Source organism: Hippichthys cyanospilos, chromosome 20 (genome assembly GCF_059441005.1).
Source record: "Hippichthys cyanospilos isolate Australia breed blue-spotted pipefish chromosome 20, RoL_Hcya_1.0, whole genome shotgun sequence".
Lineage (NCBI taxonomy): Eukaryota > Metazoa > Chordata > Actinopteri > Syngnathiformes > Syngnathidae > Hippichthys > Hippichthys cyanospilos.
The window spans coordinates 10,912,586-10,936,453 of record NC_142388.1 but is presented as its reverse complement, the minus strand read 5'-3'; the positions used below and the strand labels follow the sequence as shown (position 1 = coordinate 10,936,453).

At 38.7% G+C, this 23,868-nt stretch overlaps 1 protein-coding gene across 1 annotated transcript; it reads right to left on the bottom strand.

Moving 5' to 3' along the window:
- Positions 1 to 57: 57 nt before the first annotated feature.
- mfsd2b (MFSD2 lysolipid transporter B, sphingolipid) lies at positions 58 to 19,247 on the bottom strand. The gene is made up of 15 exons (XM_088403035.1): positions 19,139 to 19,247; positions 17,454 to 17,776; positions 14,464 to 14,589; positions 14,267 to 14,391; positions 9,004 to 9,127; positions 7,421 to 7,499; positions 7,159 to 7,340; positions 6,282 to 6,372; positions 3,760 to 3,881; positions 3,535 to 3,618; positions 1,830 to 1,913; positions 1,590 to 1,699; positions 1,379 to 1,522; positions 928 to 1,104; positions 58 to 759 (listed from the first exon to the last, which is right to left on the bottom strand). Exons 2-15 carry the CDS (start codon positions 17,757 to 17,759, stop codon positions 711 to 713), a joined length of 1,803 nt encoding a protein of 600 aa, XP_088259161.1. The 5' UTR covers positions 17,760 to 17,776; positions 19,139 to 19,247; the 3' UTR covers positions 58 to 710.
- Positions 19,248 to 23,868: the final 4,621 nt, after the last annotated feature.

Here is a 23,868-nt window from a genome sequence, read left to right as displayed (position 1 = left end):
GACTCTGTCGTGCAGAGCCTCGTCACATTCATTCACACCCAAGAATGACACAGAAAATAAAAATTGTGAAGGGAGGTTTTATTGTAGGGATCTTGGCATCCGATTATTCATCAGATTGGCATGTACACAATCTCAATTATCCATATCTGTACACCTCACAATCCGATTGTCTCAGCATCACATCGGTTGTTCACATTTTGTAATAAATCCATGCCGATTGTCTGCCAATTAACTTTAAATTTAAAAAAAGAATCCCTTTTGAGCAGGTTTAATATTACATCCTAGCTATGGAGGAAACAACGAACAAGGAAGTAGAACGGTACAGATCAGAAATATCTTGAAAAAAAATAGACATTTTTCATAGCGTTGGGGCTTTTTCTTTACTGTCCTCGTCTCTATTTTATTCTTTAAAAAAATAACACATCAACCCCTACCTTGTCACCATTTTATCACATGATTCATAAATAATAAATAACAATGTTGCAATGCAACTAGACACAGCAAGGAAAAAGGGGAAAATAAAACCCTGAAATACATTCATTTGTATAAATATTCCTGTTATTATAGAATGGCTATACAGTACAAGTTGAAACAAAAAATGTTCACAGGTAAAAACAAATCAAGTCCCAGTGTAATATACACCAATACCATCAATTTCCCAGCATGCATCGCTGGAATACATGTCCGGTGTGCAGAATTATTTTTTCACGTCACATCACGGCCATGTCATCTGAACCTCTGGAAATACTGCTTTGTTTTCTGTAATACAAACAATAGTTTAATTGCTGCCATGCTCCAAGAATCGCCCTAACTTCAAACCAAAATGGCAACATTTTTTTAAAACGGTGCCTTGAGACATTTTTTTACGGTCTCCTTGTGATACACGCCTCCCAAATTTCATGTTGCTAAGAAAAATTTCTGACTCACCGCAGTTCATCCAGGTGTAGCTTATTACGCAGTCGCACTTTTTCTGTAATGGGGTACAATAGCAAGATCATGAGGCCCGTGATGATCAAGGCCACTGGGGCGGCGCCGATGAGCAATTTGAGCGTGTAAACCACAGCCACCGGCTGCTTGCAGGCACCGTTGTCGTACCCTGCAAACCTAAGCACAAACAAAAACATCAAGTTTAAGCAAACCAAAATGGCTGACATCCAAGGTTAGTTTCCAGGTCTAATCATGAAAATCTTTCGACTTTCGTATTGCAGAGTGTTTCCACGCCAAAACGACCGTAAATTGGTTGCTTCAAACCAACATCATTGACTTCCTGTGTGTGTTTAGGCATAAAATTCTGAGACATTGTTTGTAAGCGGGCAGTGCCACACCGCATTCATCCGTGGTCAGATCTTAAACTTGATGTGAACTGGTGGCAACTTACTGCAGGAACAAAGTGGACACGCCCAGTGAGACAGCGGTGGCAAACTTGGTGAAGAAAACGTAGAAGGAGTAGAAGATGGCCTCATGGCCTTTGCAGTACGGGTTGGCCAGCCGGAAGTCATCCACCACGTCAGGAAGCATTGACCTGTTGTCACATTTGTTGTCAAAATTGCAGCCTTGGCGGAGGTATTACACAACATGACAAGTCTCACCAGGGCAGAAGGAGCGAAGCCGCCACGCTGAGTCCGGAGGACACGGCAACCACGTACGCCACCACGACGTTGGGGATAAACACCAGCATCATGGTAAAGGGCATGATCCACTGGAGAGACAAGATCCTCAAATTAGTCTTTTATATCACGTGCTGAAAGTTGCCACAAGATGGCCCCCACCACTTCCAAATAGTTGCATTAATGCTCATTCTAACCATTCTGCAAGAAGCTATGACTCACCGTGATGCCGCAAAACGCTGCTGTCTTCTTTCCAAACTTCTGCAGGAACCACTGCCACAAAGGGATGCTTATTACTGCAGAAACCTGAGCGCACGCAACAAAGACATATTAGAAAATAACTAAAACACACAGGTAACTACAGTGTTGTTACCTCGCTGATGCCAAAAATGCCTCACTGATGACAATGCATGTTTATGATAGACTTTACAAAATAAAGGCATATTACATTTTGCAAATGAGTAACTATAACACAATTTAGCAACGAGTTGCCTTATGTTCCAATTAATTTGCTCTCAATTTGAAAATAAAACATAATGCCCCTGCCACTGGATTAAAAAGCCTTCAATTAGATTTGCTGATGTCTGCAGCAACCCTAACATTTCAAAAACTGCAGTACAGCTGAAAAAAGTAACAAATATACTTGTATTGTATATATATTACACATATATACAATTATTCCATCAATACTTTTCAAATTGAACATGTTGCGAAATAAAAAGGGCACTTAATGTTTGGCTTAAAGGGGCACTGTAAAGGTTTAGAGCGTTTTTCATTACGGACAGCAAGAGGTGCTGCAGGTGCAGCATTTACCATTGTCCGTAACTATAGCAAAGATGGCAGCCTCCAGAGAAGTGCCACCCCCCATGTAATATAATTTCATGATAACTAGACCTACGATTATATTTAAAACATAATGTTGGTCATTTAGAACACAAGTATTTGCAAGTTTATGAAATTTATATTATTTAATGTATTCATTCTTAATGAAAAACGGTCTAAGACTTACACAGTGTGCCATTAAATTATTTTTTTTCTGTTATGCAAACATTTGCAGTGGGGATCCTTGGAAAATTTCCTTTTAAAAGGTCTGTGACTCCACAGACAAAACAACTGGTAACACATGTGCCAATTGTGAAATACCGTACATATGTATAAAGCATCAAAAATACCAAAATGAACCACTATGAAGTATAAACTTAGGAAGACGATAATTTGATCACAACAATTATTTAAGATACACGGCAGGGCATGGGTAACAGTTATGAGACACATACTGTGTAGCCCTGTACAAAATACAAAAGTAGCAACTAAAAAATGTGCAAATGATTTCCTGTATAACTAAGAACCCCCGGATACATACTGTACATGCAAATATGAAATGCAAAAACAATGCTGGTAACATGCCAAAATAATAACTTTAGGATGAATTTGTGAATGATGTTGCTGTAGATAAAAGATGTACAGTATGCCCCTTGGATGAATGACACATAGTGTTTTGTGTTTCATAGAGTATGTAACACTCACAGACCAGAACTGATAAACTCTGCCGGAGTGAAGCCAAGGAGTTTGAAAATCAGTTTTGTAAACAGTAAATACATAAAAAAAAAAAAACATAATCAAAACCTCAAATCAAACATCATATCCCTAGTTACACTATATTTGGCTGTTTTCTTCACCCAATTTTATTCAACAAGGAGGAGGTCAAATATCTGCCAAGGCCCATTTGGAGAAGAATAAACAAGATTGTAATAGACACTTTCCGGCAAAACGCCCAAAATGAAAATGTCAACATGCTCAGTGTCAATCATTGGCTTTTTTTTTTTTGCAAGTTTGCGACTACAATGCATGATTTTTGTGAGAAAGCAAGCCTGTATGTGCAAATAAATATACGATCCATGAGCTCAAAGTGAAAGTGCCAACTCACCAGGATGGTTAGAACAATATTCTGGAAGTGTTCCCTCAGGTCAGCCGCGTACGTGCAGAATAGGACAAAATTGTTCTGCACCAGCTGCACGCAACAAATAACAAGGAGTCACACTAGATGGCGGCCGACCACACAAAACGTAACAGAAATAGAAAGCGGGACTCATTGATCTGCCAACCGGGCCGGGAACCATTAGCATCGATCGGGCTGGCGGGTTTTTTTTACCTGAATGGCCACCAGGATGAAGAGGAAGGCGGCAGTGAGGATGAGGTACGGCCCGTGACGCATCACCATGATGAAGCCGCGGTGGAACGGAATCTGCTTCTCTGTCTTGGGTGCATATGGATCTAGACAGAATGAGAAAACCAAATGTATTTAAACTTTTTTTTTAGAAATACCGTATAGAATTTTGGGGCAAAATCCTACATTTGTGTCACCCATTGGCCTTTGTACACAAATAATACAAGTTTGAAACTAAGTATTATGCTTCAATGCCAACATGTCACATTTACACAAGAAAGTAGTCTGTTGAAGCAAAATACTGCCATTTAAGTCCAAATGTAAAGCTTTTGTGGCTTGATATAACATTTTCCTTCATAAATAAAGTGCTTTTCATGTCATACAGAAAGCGCCAGAAGAGTTTCAAGGTGACTTCCTTGAAATGTTTGCCTTCATTTGATGCTTGACTAAACCACCAGGATGTACCGCAGACTACCATACTACCACTGAGCTTGTTCTCTAAATATACGGTACGATATATACAGTACTTCTGATGATAAACACAACTTTGCTTTCAAGATTCTACTCATCTCTGAGCTTCTGCTTTTTCTCATATCTGTATATACAAACCACGATTTTCATTCTTTTATGTTTAACCCCACAAAACACTAAAGTATGCAATGAGAGCTTCTCGTTAGCTACTTAATTAGCTAGGTAAATAGTTAAATGTTATTTTTGAGCTCCACCAGGCAGTAGTAATATTGATGAACTACCTAGTTAGTGGCTAAGTTATTTTTCTACTTAATATTTCCTTAGCTGCTTAGCATATTGGTAGTGTACATTAGTCACATAGTCAGTCAGCTAAATATATATACAGTCGAACCTCTATATAGTGAACCTCTACAAAGTGAATCTCTCTTCATAGTGAACGAATCTTTACGGTCCCTTGCAAAACAGCTATATTTGACGTGTATGTAAAACCTCCTCATAGTGAAACTCCACATAGTGAATAATCTCTTCATAGTGATGCTATTAGTCAGTCCCTTGACAGCATCTACCTCTATATTGTGAATATCTGAACTTATCGAAAATTGTGAAGTTGTAAAATTGGGCGCAAGTGTCGGGATTTCCTCCCTGCCTAGCCGCTCTCGCGCGCCGCGACTTTCTCTTGCATTTTCACTTCGTCCGCCGTCCACTGCGCACGCGTTTCTCCGGTGGTCATCCCTCCGAAAATTCTAAGATGTCGGAATCTGCCGTGAAAAGTATGGATGCTAGATCTATAAGTCGGAAGCGAAAGCCTTTGTCGTTGGAGGAGAAGTGCGACATAATTCGGAAGTGTGCGAGTGGAGGCATACCGTGCAACCTCGTATTGACAGTTACTTTCTCCGCGCTGATGACATGCACTGATCATGTTTTATTATGATCATATACTGTATTCATTAACTATTGTTGAATAATAATAAAGAGTTTTGTTCAATGTAAAATGTTTTTACATTAGTTTTACCGCATTAGATTTTAGTGTTTAAACAACTTAAGTTGTTTAATGTACATTTATTTACATATTTATTTTTAAAAAAACGTATATAAAATTATTTACATATTTATTAAAAAATTACTCACATATTTCATCAATGAATTCTGAACATTTTAGGAAAACCTCTATAAAGTGAATCTCTCTTCATAGTGAACTTCTCTCCTCGGACCCTTGAAGTTCACTATGTAGAGGTTCGACTGTATATATATATATGTATTTTTTTTTTTAAGTTAGCTGGTAATTTAGAGAGATACTAAACTTATTTAGACATTTTCAGCAGTAAAAATTTTACATTTTGTCAACAATTTATCCGTCAATTTTCTTAGCCGTTTGTCCGCACAAGGCTCACACGCTTGCTGGTGCCTATTCCAACTGTCTTAGGGCACTGGGTGGGGCACACCGTGAAATGGTTGCCAGCCAATTGCAGGGCACACAAACGACCAATCACACTCACAAACTCACCTAAGAGTAATTCGGAGCGTCTAACATACATAATTATCATGCATGTTTTTTGGTGGGAGAAATGTAGGAGAAAACCAATGCAGGTATGGGGAGAGCATGCAAACTCCACACAGGAGGACCAAAGCCGGAAGCACACCAAGGTCATGCTAACCACCCTGCCACCATGCCGCCATCTACAATTTATGTGATACCTTTGTTTTTGTATACAATTAAAACATTTAAACGATTTTTTTTCCACATCACATGAGCTCAAGTGTCAGGTAACACCCAATCACGACTCACCTGCTTTCTACATTTGGTTGTGTGATGTTCACAGGCTGAGCCGTGATTGGCCTCAAGCACATGTGATGCAATTCTCAGTCGACAGCAAGTGGAAGAATGTGTGTTCAAATGTATTAATTAGACATGAAAAACGTAAAATTATTTGTTGACAAAAAACATCATTATTGTTGAATTAATAAGCGAAATAAATTTAGTATCCCTTTCATTGTTTTTCTAGGATTAGTTAGTGAGTTGCAGGTGAAGGCCTCACCATCTTTCTCTTTGACTCCCAAAAACATGACCACAGTGCAAACCAAGAAGATTCCCCCAATGACACCAGCAGCGATCATGTAAACTTCCTTCTGCAATCAGAAAAAAAAGCAAAACATTGTCATTTCCTCATTAATCATTATAAAGTCTTGGGGAAAAAAAAAAACATCCTACTCCATCCCGCTGCATTTTTGGCTAGTTGTGGTGTGGTGTGTTACTTTCCCCTTGCAGAAAACACTTCTGAGCAAACTGGGGACCACAAGTCAGATGCCAAATATAGCACCTCTCCTGTTTAGTACATTTGTTTGCTTCCCTTTCCCACTGTCATTATTTGCATTTGCCCAAACCACGAGGAGGCTTCACCCAAAATGTGTCGGAAAGAACAAGCCAGGCCCAAATAGCAGCGGCCAAAAACCCAAATCCCAACATGTGACCTATCACGTTACTTTTCCGCCCTGTAGTGCCACACAAACACTAATATTACTGACACAAACTGCCTGCACGTGTTTCTGCTTCTTTAAGTCAGCCAAATGATAGCAACTTTACTCTAAGAGCAAGCAGTCCATTGATTTTGGTAACAGAAGAGCATCGAAAACGTTTATTCTTGCTGTCCAGTGAAAAGCAAATGCTGACTATAAGCAGTTTTTGACAAATTGGATGTCAAATGGATCACTGCAACGCTATAGTGTAGAAGGAATCAATGAACCAAGGCAATCATCAATTTCTTCATACTACACAACCGCAAATGTATATGATAGTAGTTTAAGAAATCAAATGTAACTTCAATGTCACTTTGTACATTCAACGATCGCAATGCGTTCACACACAATTTCAACACAAACTGGATTCTTTAGTTCTGGAATGTTATTTTTCCTTACAGCATGTGACAGGTATTCCTCAGAGCGCACCAAACTCCGGACCACCTCCGCCCCCCCACTCTTGTTGAATGCATTAGTGGTGGCGTTGTGTCCCTGGCAGTGTTTGAGTCTGTGGGCACTAGCCACGATCTGACCCTGGATGGCGGCGCCAGCCAGGGTGCCCAACACCTCCAGAGTCATCCCTAAGTGGAGAAAAAAAATCATTCCGTCATTCCCAGATGATCACAAATGATTTGACAAGTTGTGCGAAGAAAGAACTTACGGTAGGCAGTGGCTGAGTCTCGCTCCCGCTGGTCTGTACTCAGGAACATGGTGAGAGCAGAATAAGGCACGTGGTAGCACTAGCGGGGAAAGAAAAAAAAAATTACAACTCTGATAAAGTTATAAAGTCAGTTATAAAGATCACAAAATCACAATAATCCTAATCATATTCTCCTACTACTGTATGTCAAATCAAGAACTCTGTTTATTTTAATGGGTCATAAATTATATTTTATCAGCGAGAGCCTCTATTTACAATCTGGCAGGGCAACAAATATGGTGATAATTTTTAAATGTCATCATAAGAGCCCTTTTGATTGTGAAGGATATTCACGATGGTATGCGATTCATTCTGATGGGCCACAAACACTAAGCTATACTTATGCGCCAAAGCACGCTATTACAGGCCAAATGGAGATGAATGGTGCATGATGACAAAAGGCGCCAGGAATAGCTACACTTTCCCTTTGAGAGGGAAGCGGTGCCCCAAAAGCCCCTGGGCTCTACTGTCTGACGTCTTCACAAAGAGGGAAATTCCCCAACGTGATTACTCCTCCTGTCAACTTTCACCTTCAACTTTTATCCTATGAAAACTGACATTTATGCCGTGAGTTGGTGAGGCTAAAATGGGACATTGTAGTTTTATGACATTGCACTGAAGAAGAAGGTGCCTTTAACAGTGAGGTGGCAATTTTCTCATTTTTTCATTGGATTGTACATGTGTCAGAAGGATCCATATATATATATATATATATATATATATATATATATATATATATATATATATATATATATATATATATATATATATATATATATATATATATATATATATATATATATACCAATAATTGCATGGATTATTGTAGTTCTCCACGTACAAGTCAAGTTTTTTTTTTTCCTCATGTTCATATTGTATATTGTATTGGGGGGGGTTGACTCATGACTCAAAACCAGACCAATTTTCTGCACATATCTGTGTTTGAATGAAATTAATTTGAATATGAAATAAGTAATATCATGTCATTTACAAGGCTTAAAATGATTTTATATATATATATATATATATATATATATATATTTTTTTTTTTTTTTTTTTTTTTTTTTATTGTTGCAACATTAGTTTTAGCATTTGCGTCTATGCGCGCATGCATTGCCTCGTACTTGTCTCGTTTCCACCCCACCCTCTCCCTCCATAACCGCAACAGTATGTTATTTGATGTACGATGAAGAAATGTGTTTAAAAGTCTCGTAATTTAATTTAATAAACACACACCATGTGTTTTAATTGGACAGCCATGATATGTGTAACCACTAAAGTCCGGGGACTTAAACCGCTATTGTAAAATTCACCTAAATTGAAGTAAAAAAAGGGTGTGGGTCGACTTGAATCGTAATTGAATAAAAATAGATTTTGATTATCAAACAACAATACCAATACAAAATATGCATGTGAGGTGCGGGTATTAATTTGGTCAGGTAGGAACTTTACCTTTGTTAATTTTTGCAGTTGGGTAGGTTACACAGTACATACAGTACTTTTGTGCTGGTGGAAACAGTACATATTGCAAGAATGGTACTCACTGTGATGAGGGTCTGGTAGAGGCAATAGAAGCCAAGGTACCATATGAACCTCCCAGTAATGAAAGGAGGCACATACCAGAGGTAGAAGTAGGACACCACCAGAAATGGCGTGCTACCCAGCATCCTGTAGGGGAATGAAAAAGGGTTTGGGATGCCATTTAAACCACAGCTGTCAATCAAACTGTGTGCTTTAATCCATTATGTAACATCAAAATGAGGTCACTTTAGTTAAACTAAGCCTTGTTGTATAATACATACATTTGCATAGGCCTAACTCAGTAGCTGTACCCCTTGTAAAAAAAAAAAAAAAAACCTACATCTGATCTTTGGGATTTTTTTTGTCATTGGTCTATGGGACAGTTATGAATGAGCCCTACAAGTTCTGCCTAGCGACAAAGGGGCGGGGCAAACCTGTAACTGGAGTAAGAAAAATAATGCAAGTTTAAATTTTTATTCCTCATTTTTTTTGTTGCTTTGCTTTTTTGTCATTGACCTAAAGGGCAAATTTAAACATTAATTTAATTTGTTATTATTTTACATTTTACCAATAACTGTGTCTGATGGGCTCGTTCTTCCAAACGTTCCAAAACCCACCAAGCATGGATTGAAGTCATCCTAAATTTTGTTGCTAGTAAAAACACCAACATGTTTTCATTGTATCATCCAGGAACACTTTAATTGTGAAAGAGGAAAAAATGTGAAGGTATTTGAGTGACTGCGCCCAAAAACACAACAAGCAACCTCTGACCCCATGACGCTGAAACAGGAATAATGAAGAGTGAGAGCCCGAGTGGTTTCTAGTAGCGTCCGGCTGTGTTGCTCCACTCTCCTCCTGATTGTTTAGGGTAACAAAAGATGCCGCACAACGCTGGTGCGGCACAATATTAGAGGAAGGGTGGGGGGATCCACCAGTGGGCCATGAAAGGGTTCACGAATGATAATGTGTAGCAAGGTGGCACACAAAAACATTCACTGATAAAAATATAATCATGCTTATTTGAATTGAGTTAATTGGATGGGAAGCAAAGGAACAGAGGGGATTTAAAGGTAACATAACGGCTACTTGAGGGTACACCTAAAGTTTAAGAACTTTTACGGCTTGATTTTTTACAAGTAAAAAAAAAAAAAAAATGCCTCTTAGTCTGTTTACTTTACTTTCTGAACCCGGATTTGAAACCTCTGGTAGTTCAAAGATTCCTTTTGAGTGGGTTACTACAATTGTCTTTGTTGTCTGTCTAAATGTGATGATGCATATTTTGTGTTCAAACACAGTGGACCTCCGTGTTACAGCATCCCTGGCTTATGTTTTTTTCATGTTGCGATGTGGAATACTGAGTTATTTGGTCCCCCTTTACGTTAGTTTACCGGCTTTGCGACAAAAACAACTGTCATGACCCTAGGGGGTTGGCTGTATTTGTGTTGTTTTGTCTCCACCTGCAGTTGTTTTTAGGTAATTGCACTTATTTTCTGTTGCTGTCACATGACGGAGATGCTGGTCCGCTATTAGTCGGACTCACTTGTTTCAAAATGGCCGAATGGTAAAGCTTTATTCTATTGCGAGTGGTTACAAAACCATATTTATAGAGCATTTTACTGCTTAATTCAAAAATGAAAGGGTTAGCCATGGGTCCCAAGATTGCTAGGAATGTTAAAGAGAGAAGTAAGAAGATGATTTGAATGGAAATTATGCTGGAGATAACACTTATTAGGGAATATGGGCAAAACAAGCGCCACTCAAAAGGTAAATAAACCCTTTCTATATTTTGTATTTATGATGTTTTCTGATTGTATACATGTGTATTATATATACGTAGCAATTTTGGTACCAATTTTTAATATGTATGACCAATTTTGATGTTTTTACCTGGGGTTCTAAATGCATTAGCTATTTAACATAGGTTTGGATTGCCCGCCATGCGCCTTACGAGCCCAACTGCAGAACAGATTAATCTCGTAACATGGGGGCCCACTGTATATGTTTCTTAAAACATAACACTGTTACAGGCATGCTATTCCATAGCCTGTTTCTGGTAAAAACTCGAACTAAAGGGAAAGCTATGTGATTATTTTAAATACGCAAGGTGCATTTGTCAAACATTTTTATCACGGGCCACATTGTAGTTACAGTTTCTGTCTGAGTTTGACAAATGTGGTTTACCATGACAGTAAACTTTAACTAGGTGGCTCAGTGAGCAGTGGTTAGCACGTCCGCCTCACAGTTCGGGGACCCAATTTCTAATCCACGTTGCTCCGGCCTTCCTGTGTGGAGTTTGCATGTTCTTCCGAGCACGTTCAGGATCTCTCTGGGCACTTTGGCTTCTTCCCACATTCCAAAAACAAGCATGGTAAGTGAATTGGACACTCTTAATCAGGGGTGTCAAACTTATTTATATTATGGGCCACATTGTAGTTAATAGTTTCTGTTGGAGAGCCGGTCAAATAAATCAAATTATGAATGGTCAAATACATTTTAGGTATATTCATCACACATTTGCTCATTTTGAAATCAGAGGCAGCTAAAAACCGTTCAAAAGGAATTTTAGTAACAACAACAAAAATCTTGTTTCCCCCAAAATTTGTAAAACTTGAAGACAACTTCCAAATTTGGCATTTTAGCCAGGTAACTTTGAAGTCATAATTAGCATATCGCAGGCCACACAGAATGATGTGGCGGGGCTGATCTGGCCCCCTGGTCCTTGAGTTTGACACCTGTGCTCTAAATTGTCCTTAAGTGTGATAGAGTGTGTAAATGATTGTTCAGTTCTGCAAGCCCTGCAATTGGCTGGCAACCAGTTCAGAGACAGCTGGGATAGGCACCATCAGGCGACAGAAAATGTATGGATGTGTAAAGTTTAACTAGGAGTTGCAATAAATGTACTTTTTCCAGAATTTTTCAATAGTGTCAGGTTCTGTCTGGGTTTTTCGGGTTTTTGGATTTAGTTTAGGTAGTTTTTGGTTCATTTCGTCTGATTCATTCGTGTTGGTTTCCCTGCGTCTGCCTTTTTTTCTGTCTTGTTAGTTTTCTCTCATCCACCTGTTGTCCGTGCGCCCCCGCTCCTCACGTGTTAGCCAATCCGGTACCCCTCCCTCTTGTCCCCGTCCAGCTGTAGTGTGTTTTCTGTAATTAGTTTTCGTGTATTTAAACCACCGTCCTTCCGTTACCTTCGTCGGATTGTTGTACCTCTCGCCCCACCGATATATTCAATTCGTGTTCCCTGTGCCGCTGTACTCGCCCTCAATTCTTCCCCGTCGTCTGAATTAAGTCTCGTGAGTTATATTTCGTTCCTCATTTATTTTGCTACTTTGTCAAGTTTTTGTCTTCTGCTTTTCCTGCCTTGTTTTATTATTAAAAGAGCATTTTTGTTCGTGCACACCCTTTCCGTCCTCCTGCGTTTTTGAGTCCCTTTCCCTCCACCGCCCCACGCCGCCATGCCACGACGTGACAAATAGGTGCCAAACTGCTGCTCCTAAAATTAATTGAGTTCTGGCATTGAACAGTATCTCAAATTTTTGCTTGGATGTAGGTCATTTTTGTTAGTTTTTGTATGAAACAGTGGCTAACTTCTTTTTACACTTGTTTCATGCTTCTTTTAAAAAAAACATTACAATCACAACATGCGCTTGTCTATTTCCGGCGACTGGTTGACGGGATGAGCAAAAGGGGGGAAATGCACTTTCTGTGTGGGAAGATTTCCATCAACGACAAACCCGTTAAGGCCTATCAAAATATGCCGCACACACCGCAGCAGACTCCGGAAACAAACTCACCCACATTCTCCCAAATCAGGCAAGGTGGTTAAAGAGGGCCTCAACTTCAGTCTGCTACTGTTTCTTGGATGTCCTCCAAGCCTGATCTGCGTCTACGGTATGTGTGTGATCTAAGGCCTATAATGCACAAGCGGCATAAAAGTGTGTCTATGTAATTACAGCAGCTGCTTTACACTCAGCAGCCCGGTTCTTAAGTCCATCGCGGCGACAGTACAAGCGACAGTAAATCCAGAGTGCTAAAGTGGGGAAAAAAAAGGCCCTGGTGATGGTGGACGTTGCCCAAAGTTGAAATGAAGCGTTACGTAAATGCAGCGGCAAAGGGCAGGGCGTGTCGGGAAAAGCGTAATTAAAACGCCATTAGCCACAGGCGGAGGAGTTTAGCTGACATGTCTGAGTAAAAACACAGGTTAATAGTTACTTTTTATATTTCTAAACGTTGAACTAATTTAATATGTGGATATTAACATGTCTGAGTTGTCGGGTAATTCGCCTCTAATTTCCCATTGCTGCTAAACCTGTTTGTGTGCGTTCAGCCTGTGGTCATTCAGTTTCTTGGTTTGTGTGGCAGATGCAATTTTTGTCAGAATTTTCAGCTTGTCTGGGTGGTTTTGATTCTGCACCATTACAATTTACTATTCCTTTATATCAGCGAAACAGCCAAGTGTGGGGCCGTTTGGGGCAGTTATGACTTTGTCCTCCAAACTTTGCTTTTCAACTGGGTTTGTGACATTCTGTTGAGTACCCTGCACCATTAGAACCTACAATTATTATCAGTCAAAATGTTTAAAGGATAGTACAGAAGACAGTGCCTTTAACACATTTTTAACCTTTTCGACCTATATCTCATTTTCTATTGCCAAATGGGGCAGTAATGTGTATGCCCTGAAAACACATGAATGGCAACTTATTTGAAGTATTTTTGTTCTGTTTTTTCCCCCAAAATGCCTTGCACTGGATAAGTTGTACTTGGCTTAAAAAAACAAAAACAAACAAACTGGTGTACATACAGGGCTGCATGGGGGACTTATGATTGTGTCAAATGGACACTGCCTGGTAACCTTCGACAATGTCTACTAAACTTTAAGCTGGTTCTACATATGATTTAGTTTTCATAGTTTATATATTCTAATTAGCCTATTCCTGAATATATTAATAGCTGTCAATTGGCTGTGAATGGGTTAATTACAGTGTACTACTGTGAATCTATATTTTTATTAATACATGTCACCTTGCTAAAAAAAGAGAAATCCAGTTCGTCAAGAGCCATATCCGACCTGTTTTCGATGTCTCTCACTTTCAACACTCCTGAGTTAAAATGATCAGGATCATTATCAGGCTTCCACAGAGCTTGAGGATGAGAGAAAAATAAAAACAGGCTTTTTTCCGTACAGGATACGGCTCTCGAGGAGCTGGAGTTCTCTACTCCTGCGCAGACATAAGCTCCCTGTAGGAGGTAATAGTGTGGCATTTACATGTATGGCAGAGCGGGGCTCACCACGGCATGAGTCTACCGATCCTGGTCCACTTGGTCTTGTTGATGAAGAAGCCCACGACAGGATCTACCACAGCCCCCCAGGCCTTTCCGATAAACAGCACCATTGAGGCCTGGAAGGCGTTGATCTGTGACGGGACAATATTTTTGATAGGATGGTATTGTTATCCTCAAGCTGTTACGCTGAAATTGTGGCTGACCTGAGCAACATCCAGCAGGTAAATCTGCAGAAAGAAGGCGGTGGCACTGGCCGCAACCTCTTTGGGGACGGCGCCAATGGCGAAACACAGCTTGTTGCACACCGATAGCTTCTGATTAAGGTCGGTCTAACAGGAAATAGAGGAAGAAAAACAACGACAAACTCATTTCAAATTCACATAATTATTACATTACGCTAATTTTATGTACCCCCCCCCAAAAAAAAAATCAAGTGTGACGGAGATATTATATTTCCACTTTCACAGCCTCTGCAAAGTTCTGACGAGTTTATAGTCAGGAACATTTACGGTTCACTACTGGAGAGTGCAATTAGCATATTCTATTTGCAAGTGTGCCCACGGTTTGGGGGATTTGGTTTTGCCAGTAAGTACCAAGCATCCATATTTAAAGCTATAAATGTTTTAGAATGCTTGGGTCGGGCTGAGGTTGCGGAAGTGAAAATGATGATGGTGCGGAGAGACACCATGTAAATAACACGGCGGTGAAGTGTCTATTGATTTATTCTATTTGCTCTGTTTATTTTTATTTTAAGAAGGCATTCATAGAGCACCAAAGACTCTATTTTACTCACGATGATCAGTACATTGTGTGATAAACTCCAAAGGTACTATTGATTACTTGACACTACGAAGCAATTATTAATGATTGCACTTTCAAAATATCATAACAAATCATGTTTGATGCAATTTCCTGCGTACTGTGTTTCTATATTCAAAACTTCCACCATGCGTCACCTTGAATAATGGATGGGGAAATGTTCTTAAAAATATATTTGTACACTCCTTACTTCCCAGAAAGACACTAATGAAATGATGAGCAATCCAAAAACGCCTCTGCATGGTTACAAGAGGTAAAATTATATGCACAATCTACAGTTCGGTTTGTAAATGAGGAAGTCTTTGAATTCTCAGAGGAATAATAGCATAAATGATTTTTGAAAATGTCAAAGAAGCATTGAGCCTCCGAGAATGCAGGTCATCCATTTTCCAGTTTAGATCAAATATTGTGTTTTTGTGCGTTCAGAAAATGTTTCATGCACATGTGACAATGTTGCATTTTTGCATATGAACGTCAAGAGTGAAACAAATACGGTATCAAATATTTTTGCGTAGGTCAAACATCTTTACTCAAGCTGAACCTGTATTTTGTTATGCTAAAAATGAATTGTTTTATGTTACCCGTTGAAGTTGAGGCCAACTTAAGTGCTGAATAATAGGGCCCATACGTACAACCCAAAACTCAAATACCAACAAAGTGACCACATCTCAAAGTGAAATGCAGTTATTACCGCCGCCCTGTCAAAACATGAAGGGCCCGAGGAGCAACAATTACCAGGAGGGAGGCGTGTAATTATTCCATCTCGAGACGAGTGGGGTCAGAGGTAAGTAAAGGCTGAGGCTTTCACTGCAATTACGGCTAATTGGAGAGGAAATCAAAGTGTTTTCGCCGGCTTCACGCCACTGATGATGTGCAAAAATATGCTGTGAACTCTTCTATCACTCTTTCTCTCTGTATTCTTCCTTATTCTTTCCTTCTTAACTCTCCCGCTATCATCAAAGGGGATAAACAGGATGTCCCGCCTAATGTTATTTACAACAAAAAACTGCAGCTTTCAGCATGTGTCAACTATGCAAATAGTACCACCATATAGATATGCATATCACTGGTATTTGTTAGATACATCTTTACATATGTATACATGTATATATGTAACAAATATATGTGATGCATATATATACACGTGCTGAGCTGAATGAACGATAATATACGTACAATACATATATATATATATATATATATATATATATATATATATATATATATATATATATATATATATATATATATATATATATATATATATATATATATATATATATATATATATATATATATATATATATATATGTCAGATTTTTAGTCTAAAAATTACAGACTGACTTGATGCACAGGAAAAGAAACAACTGGAATGAGGCACTCAGGAAAATGAGTAAAAAAATATTGAAGAATAACAGCACGAGTAAGGATGATGATGGCAGATTATGTGAGTCATGTCAAAGGTAAGTCATTGATGACTAGAAACGGAAGGCACGTGAACAGGAACAAACACAACCAATCTAGTAGCCTCACACTGCAACAAATGGGACATTGGACTGAAAACAACGATTGTGCAACACTTAAACTGTGTTTTCTAAATTTGGCGCACCACAAGGAAGAGTATTAACATCTCAGTAATCATGTATGTGTGTATATATATATATATATATATATATATATATATATATATGTATATATATATATATATATATATATATATGTATATGAGACATAACCTCCACGTGTTATGTAGAATCAGATTACTGTTTTTTACCTGAGTTTGTGTGAAAATGCATCACATTTCAATTTAAAGCTTCCAGTGTTCACACCATCCCAAATTCCTGGTCCACATGCAACTTTTATTCTGTGTGACATGCACACTTCCACTCAACAACAAGGCGCGCTAAAGCAGCCGATACCGATACATCTCTAAAAGGAAGGTGTATTTTTTGGTGGTGTGGGTTTAGCTGGCTAACTGCATGTTGAAACCACTGATGAAATGATGCTACAGTTTTTATTTAGTTGGAGAGAGGCAACGAATCCCAGTCCCTCAATAACAGCAACAAAAAAAAAGAAACCTTGAAAAATAATTGAACTCATTCACTGCCTTTGACGGCTATAAACGTCAAAGATCCATTTGTACTGGATTTGCAGTGCAAGTATTAAATGCTATATCTCCTCTAATGAGTGCTACATAGTTCTCAGCCTTGTCACATTTCCAGCAACCGCATATAATGCAATATACAATCTTAATATAAAATCTTGTAATAGATGAAAAATATGACGTAGAATGAAATCCTTTCACATTACAGGGTCAATAGTTTTCGTCATCCAAACCACCTGAGGAAATTTCAAAAGCTTGAGGTGTTTTTACCTGCTGGGGAACCTTGGCATCTAACAGCGTCTCGGTGGGCTTGAGCATCTTCCCCGCCGCAGCCAAGCCCCCCTGGGCGCCATTCTCCCCGCGGACCATGGCGGAGAGGCTGTGTGTGAGGCGACAGGTGCGCTTCTTTTGTGAGGACGTGTTGAAGTGCGTGTGGCTGAGGCTGCGGGTGTGTGTCAGAAGGCGGGGTGGGAATTGGATGTGGCTCTGACTGCGTGACGGGAGCTCTGACTGGACCGCCTTCTCTTCTTCCTCCTCCCGCACCTCCTGGACAACTCGAACGCTTTCTGTCGCCATTCACATGCTTTTGTGCTCTGGGACGGGGAGGCCGGGTCAGGGAATGAAACGCACACAACACAAAGTAGACATACACTCGATAACAAGTATGCACAACATGCGCGCTCAGGAATGCTGACACACTATATGTGCGCAAAATTCCTTAATGGAAAAAGGTTACACGCACTACTACACACCTAAAGGGTAAACACAAACTTCATTAGGTACACCTTATTCTTGAATATGAAGGCAAATGAATTATGGTTCATTTCAATGGGTACAATTGATTTGAGAGACACGTTTTCATTGTTTTGTTTTGTACTTTGCTAGTTGTATTTGTGTTCATTTTTTTCATTCAAACTGCTTTTACAAATATGACAGTTTTATGATGGCATATTAAAGTAACAATGGTATTATGATTCTTTTTATGTTGAGCAAATAAGCATAAGCATTTCAATACCCCCCTAAAGGCCTTAATAACCTAAAAACACAGACAGACAAGCAGACAGATAGATAGATAGATAGATAGATAGATAGATAGATAGATAGATAGATAGATAGATAGATAGATAGATAGATAGATAGATAGATAGATAGATAGATAGATAGATAGATAGATAGATAGATAGATAGATAGATAGATAGATAGATAGATAGATAGATAGATAGATAGATAGATAGATAGATAGATAGATAGATAGATAGATAGATAGATAGATAGATAGATGGACAGACAGACAGGCTAGATAGATATACTATATTTCACTCACATGGAGGAGTTTGTGTGCATATAAAATAAAAATAATAAAGCAGGAAAAACTATTAACATTAAAGTGACCGTCAGAAGAAGTATCATTTAGATTGAAAGTGACTGTTGTTGTTGAACATGTTGTTATTAGTAATGAAATTTACTGCCTTTTCTGTTACTTTTGCACCAAATGTATCTCCACACACGGCGTCAAAATATTATAACAGTCATTGTCAATATAATAATGCTTTGAGAATGTTTACAGTGGTTTATAATGCAGTTTCAAAATTGAAATTGAGCGTAGACCAAATGTATATGGGTGTTTTTTTATTTTTTTAGTCGACAGCTATTCCTTATATTTTAATCCATACAGTTGCTTGAATGATCAAAAAATATAAATAACATCGTGTATTACAATAGTCAAAATAATACTCAGTTTTTTTTAAAGGTCCTCATCAGGGTATGTGCCTGAAGTGGTACCTAATATTTTGTCCGCTGAAGGCAAACGGGATGCAACGCGAGTCCCGTGTAAAAAAAAAAAAAAAAAAAAATAGTGTTACTATTCCTGGCAGTGCACATCAATAATGTATATTTAAGCAAATACATGTATATATAGAAGAAAATGTGCATAAGCACAAATGTGGCGTCTTACCTGCTGTTGTTGGAAGAGAGGAGATGAGCTTCGTTCAGTGGCGGGTTGCAGGGTGTGTGCGCCGGGAGCAGACTGTCGGCGGCCGGGCGGGATGAGAAGGAGAATGCGGAGAAGAACCAAAAGAGAAAGCAGTCGACAGTTGGCGCACTTGAGAGGCGACCCCGCGCGACCGTCTACGTGTACTGCAATACTCATCTATTCATTGTGTATTATTATTATTATTATTATTATTATTATTATTATTATTATTATTATTATTATTATTATTATTACTGTTGGAAATTGTTATTAAAACCTTTTAATGATTACAAAACATCTGTCTCAAACATATGGCTCGCGGGCCAATGGTTAAATCCGGCCCGCGAGATGATTTTTAGTTTTTTATTGTAAAGTATAAAAATGAGCTGATTTTTTTCAATAAATTATCAACTTGAAATGTTTTATGATTAATAGTGATGTTAATGTTTTAAGATTAATAGTGATGTTGTGCTTGTACGATTTTGGACAGCATAAAAAGAATAATAATGAAGTTGCTGTTTTAAAGTGATATAAATTCATACTATGATATTTTTTGGAAATAGATTTTCCTCTTTGTGGCCCACAAGATAAAATGAGTTTGACACCACTGCTTTAAGATTATATTGTAGAATAATGAAGAAAAATTAAATTTGACCTTTTCCAAAGCTTTGTGCGATATGAATTTTGGAGACCATGCAGGCTAGTTCAAAAGAATGATAAGATCACAGATTTGATTAAAAAAAAAGACCAATATCCATTTTAATAATTTAATTACAGTACTGTATAGTCAGCCCTATTATTCAAGATGGATTGGGACCAAATTCCCATATAAATGACTCCCATCATAATGCATTGGGGAATATAAAATAACAAGGATCAAATGCAAAGTATCTCCCGATCTAATCGAGCCAATCAAATCTGTGCCAAGTGTAAAGACTTATTATCCAACTATACATTATCCAAGCCGCTTATTTTCACATGGGTCAAAGGCGTTCTGGAGACTATCCCAGCTGTCTTCAGGTAGTAGGCGGGGTACACTAAAACTGGTTGCCAGACAATTGCAAGGCACGCAAAGACGAACAGACATTCGCACGCACAAACACACCTAAGTACAATTTAAAGTGTCCAATTTACCTAACCTGAATGAGCTCATGCAAACCTAGATCATGCAGATCATGTAAACTCCACACAGAAAGGCCGGAGCCGTAAAGTAACCCATAAACGTGCCGCCCCAAAGATTTATTAATCCGACTAAATTTAGTAAGCCTACTCGGGCATATTTTGGGGTGTATCTATTGTGTTGTATCACCATGTAACCTCCCTACGTGATTAATGGTGAAGCATCAGCGTAACCAGGTCAAACCAGCAGCCATCTCTGATGGCTCATAACAAGACAATCACATTTCCGAAGAGTTGATTGCACAAGACGCGAGTCGAAAAAGTCCCTTGAAAAAAGTTGCAATCAAAAAATGCCATACATACATTACAAAATACAATCTTGCCCTACCTGTATTTGACAATCCAGCATTGATGCCTCAAGACCATCCCCAGACGGCGACATTCCGGCTCGCGTCAGTGGTGGCTGGAACCCACAATTAAATACGAGCAGGTGGAATGCTAACAATGATGTTTGGCTTCATGTCACTGACAGTGATTCAACCTTTGAAAGGTCTATGTCTTGTGACAAGGAACTCGCTACATTATTTCCCACACTCATTTTTCCCACATCATCATTACATTTTTCAGCATGTTTAACAACATCTGGTCATAGTTATTACCTTATAAGGACTATAAGACTACATCCCGTAACAAATTATTATGCAATGAATTTTTTTTATTTTATTTTAAAATATCTAAATAGTTGACGCAATGACAAAAAAACCTTCAAATCATCATGACGGTTGATGACTTGAAAAAGTCATTTGCACCAACTTTATAAGAAAATCAGTCAGAAATATGATTTGCATAATAAATTGGAAGGATAAGAGTAAATATGCATTACGTCAAGGTATGGCTGCACGTTTAAAATGATTATTTTGGTCAATATTAAAATTATGATTTTTAATCATGATAATTCATCATGTTTGGTCAAATAAAGTAAATAATAAATAAGACAAATTCACCCAAGACATGGTAAAATCTTGGCACACAGGGCAACACAGCTAACTTATTTGCTGAGTGCAAACTAATGAAAAAAAATGAAGCCTACATGAAAACAAGCTCCTACGACAACAACAGGCCTGTAACAACACCTACAACAGCCTTTGGCAAGAAAAAAAAAACAACAACAATACAAAAGGACCAGAATCACTCAAAATGAGTATGGACTTAGCAGTCAAAATGTCATTTTTGGTCATTTCAAACATAATTTATTTCAATTTTTGTCAATCGGATTTTTTCAAATGGTAGGTCTCTATTCACAGCTAGTGCGATACATTAGCCAGAAAGGTGGAGCGAAATGACCCAAATATTAGGTTGATTCTTTTTCGACCCGTAACTGGATTATTTTGCCCATTTTAAGTGTATGGTCCTTGGCAGGCGTCTTGTAGGGTACAGTGTTTTGTATCTGATTGGTACGATGATTATGGCCCACAAGAGTGAGATATGAAGCTTGGTATCCAAACAGGAGGGTATAACCCTTGATACTCCAATCCATGGCACCCAAGCGTTAGGCAGTGGGTTTTAGTACCAAAGCAGTTGGATATGGTTCTTGGTATCTGAAGTGTAGTGTACAAAGTTTTGTATCCGAATGATACACATAGATTACGGTCCTTGTTCAATCAGGAGTAGGCTATGGGGCTTGGTATCCAATCAGGAGGGTATAACCTTTGGTAACCCAAATAGTAGGGTACGGTCGATGGCACCCTTGAGTTAGATAATGGCTTTCGACGCCCAAGCATTGACTATGGTCCTTAGTAGCTGAACTGGAGGGTACATTTGTATCGAAATGGTACCGTTAGATTATGGCCCTTGTAACATCAAGTGATAGATATGGGGCTTGGAATACAAATGGATAGGTATAGCCATTGCTACTCCAAATGGTAGCGTAAGGCTCATGGAACTCAAATGTTAGAGCATGCCTATCAATACCAAAGCAGTGGGGTATGGTCCTTGGCATTTAAACTGTAGGGTACAGTGCTTTGAACCCAAAGGGAAGATTAAGCCCCTTGTTACCTCAAAATTAAGATATGGGGCTTGGTAGCCAAATGGGAGGGTATAACCCTTGTCACTCCTAATGGTAAATTATGCCACGTGACACACAAATGTTAGGGTATGGCTTTTGTATCTAAGGAGTATGGTGCTTGATATGTGTAAAGTGTTTCATGCCGGAATGGTAGATTATAGTCCTTGTGATCTGATGAGTATAGGATATATACGTCCTTCCACCCATGACAGCAAAAGCATGTCAAGTCAACCCCCGGTTTTTACCCAAAAAACAGTGATTTGTCTCCCATATGACCCACATTAACATGCGTATGCCTCCCACAACAAAAAAAAGCGGAACGTGTAAAACGAAAGGTTGCAAAGTATCACCCCGCACAATTTTACTTATGAAATATGTAGCACAAAGGAAATGCGCTCACTCTTTCCCTTTCTCCTGAACCCTCTGTTTCTTCCTTCTTCTCATCCCACCTTTCTTCCTTTAGCCTACCGTTTCAAATACATCAAAGTTCTGCAAGGTGCATCAGTGTGAAAGTCAGGCGAAATAGGATGTTCACCACACTGTCACTGTTGTGACCTTGACCATACAGATCCACTAATCCCATCTTGTGCGCATGCTCCTCCAACGGCTTTAAAATATTGACGACGGATAATGGCGTTTGGCTTGGGAGAATACTGGGATAATAAGGGGGTGAGGGGAAGAAGACCACGCTTACAACACTCCTCATTTAGATGAAAAACTGTCTTTCAAACCCTATTTTTCATGCTAAGGATTTTAATGCAGCCAAAAAGTAGAACCGAAAAATTGCAAAGATTGCATCGTCACACTAGACTGTCATCTTAAGAGGTGAAACACTCAAAGTGGCACAATTTGGAGAGATTATAAATGTGCTGATGGCGACAGTAAATAACAGTATGTCACAAAAAGCATTCGGGAAAATTGAGGTATGCTCTGAGTGCCTACAGTATATGTTAAGGAATAATGGCCCTTGGTATCAAATGGTACAGTGCTTAATGCTTGATATCTAAACATTAGTATATTGATGGATGGATCATTTGAACATAATGGTAATACAGCGTGTGTATCCGAATGTTAGGGTGCAGCCACGTAACTCTGAAATGTACGTTTTTTTAGCAATCAATGGTAGTGTCCAGATTTTGATAACCAACTCTTGCCGTCTAGTTTTACGTGTTACCAGAAGCGTACATGTATGGTTTTTGGTATACAAGAGGTCAGCACGGTACCCAAACTGAAAGACACCTCGCAGCTAAAAAAATAAAGAAGAAATATGGCTAACGCATTATTAAAATGATCAGCTAAAGCTAGCAACTAATGCTAATGTTTTTGCCGTGCTGTAAACATATTCATCTTAAAATTGGTGTTACTATATTTTCATTTCATTACATACGTCTGTATTTTTTGGGGGGCGGGGCTTGACTCACAGGTTTTATTAATGCTGATCTTACATTACTCTGTCAAAAGACAAAATAACATCTTTTGCTGACATCATGACCAAAAACAAGGTAAATATTTCAGTTTTACTCATGAA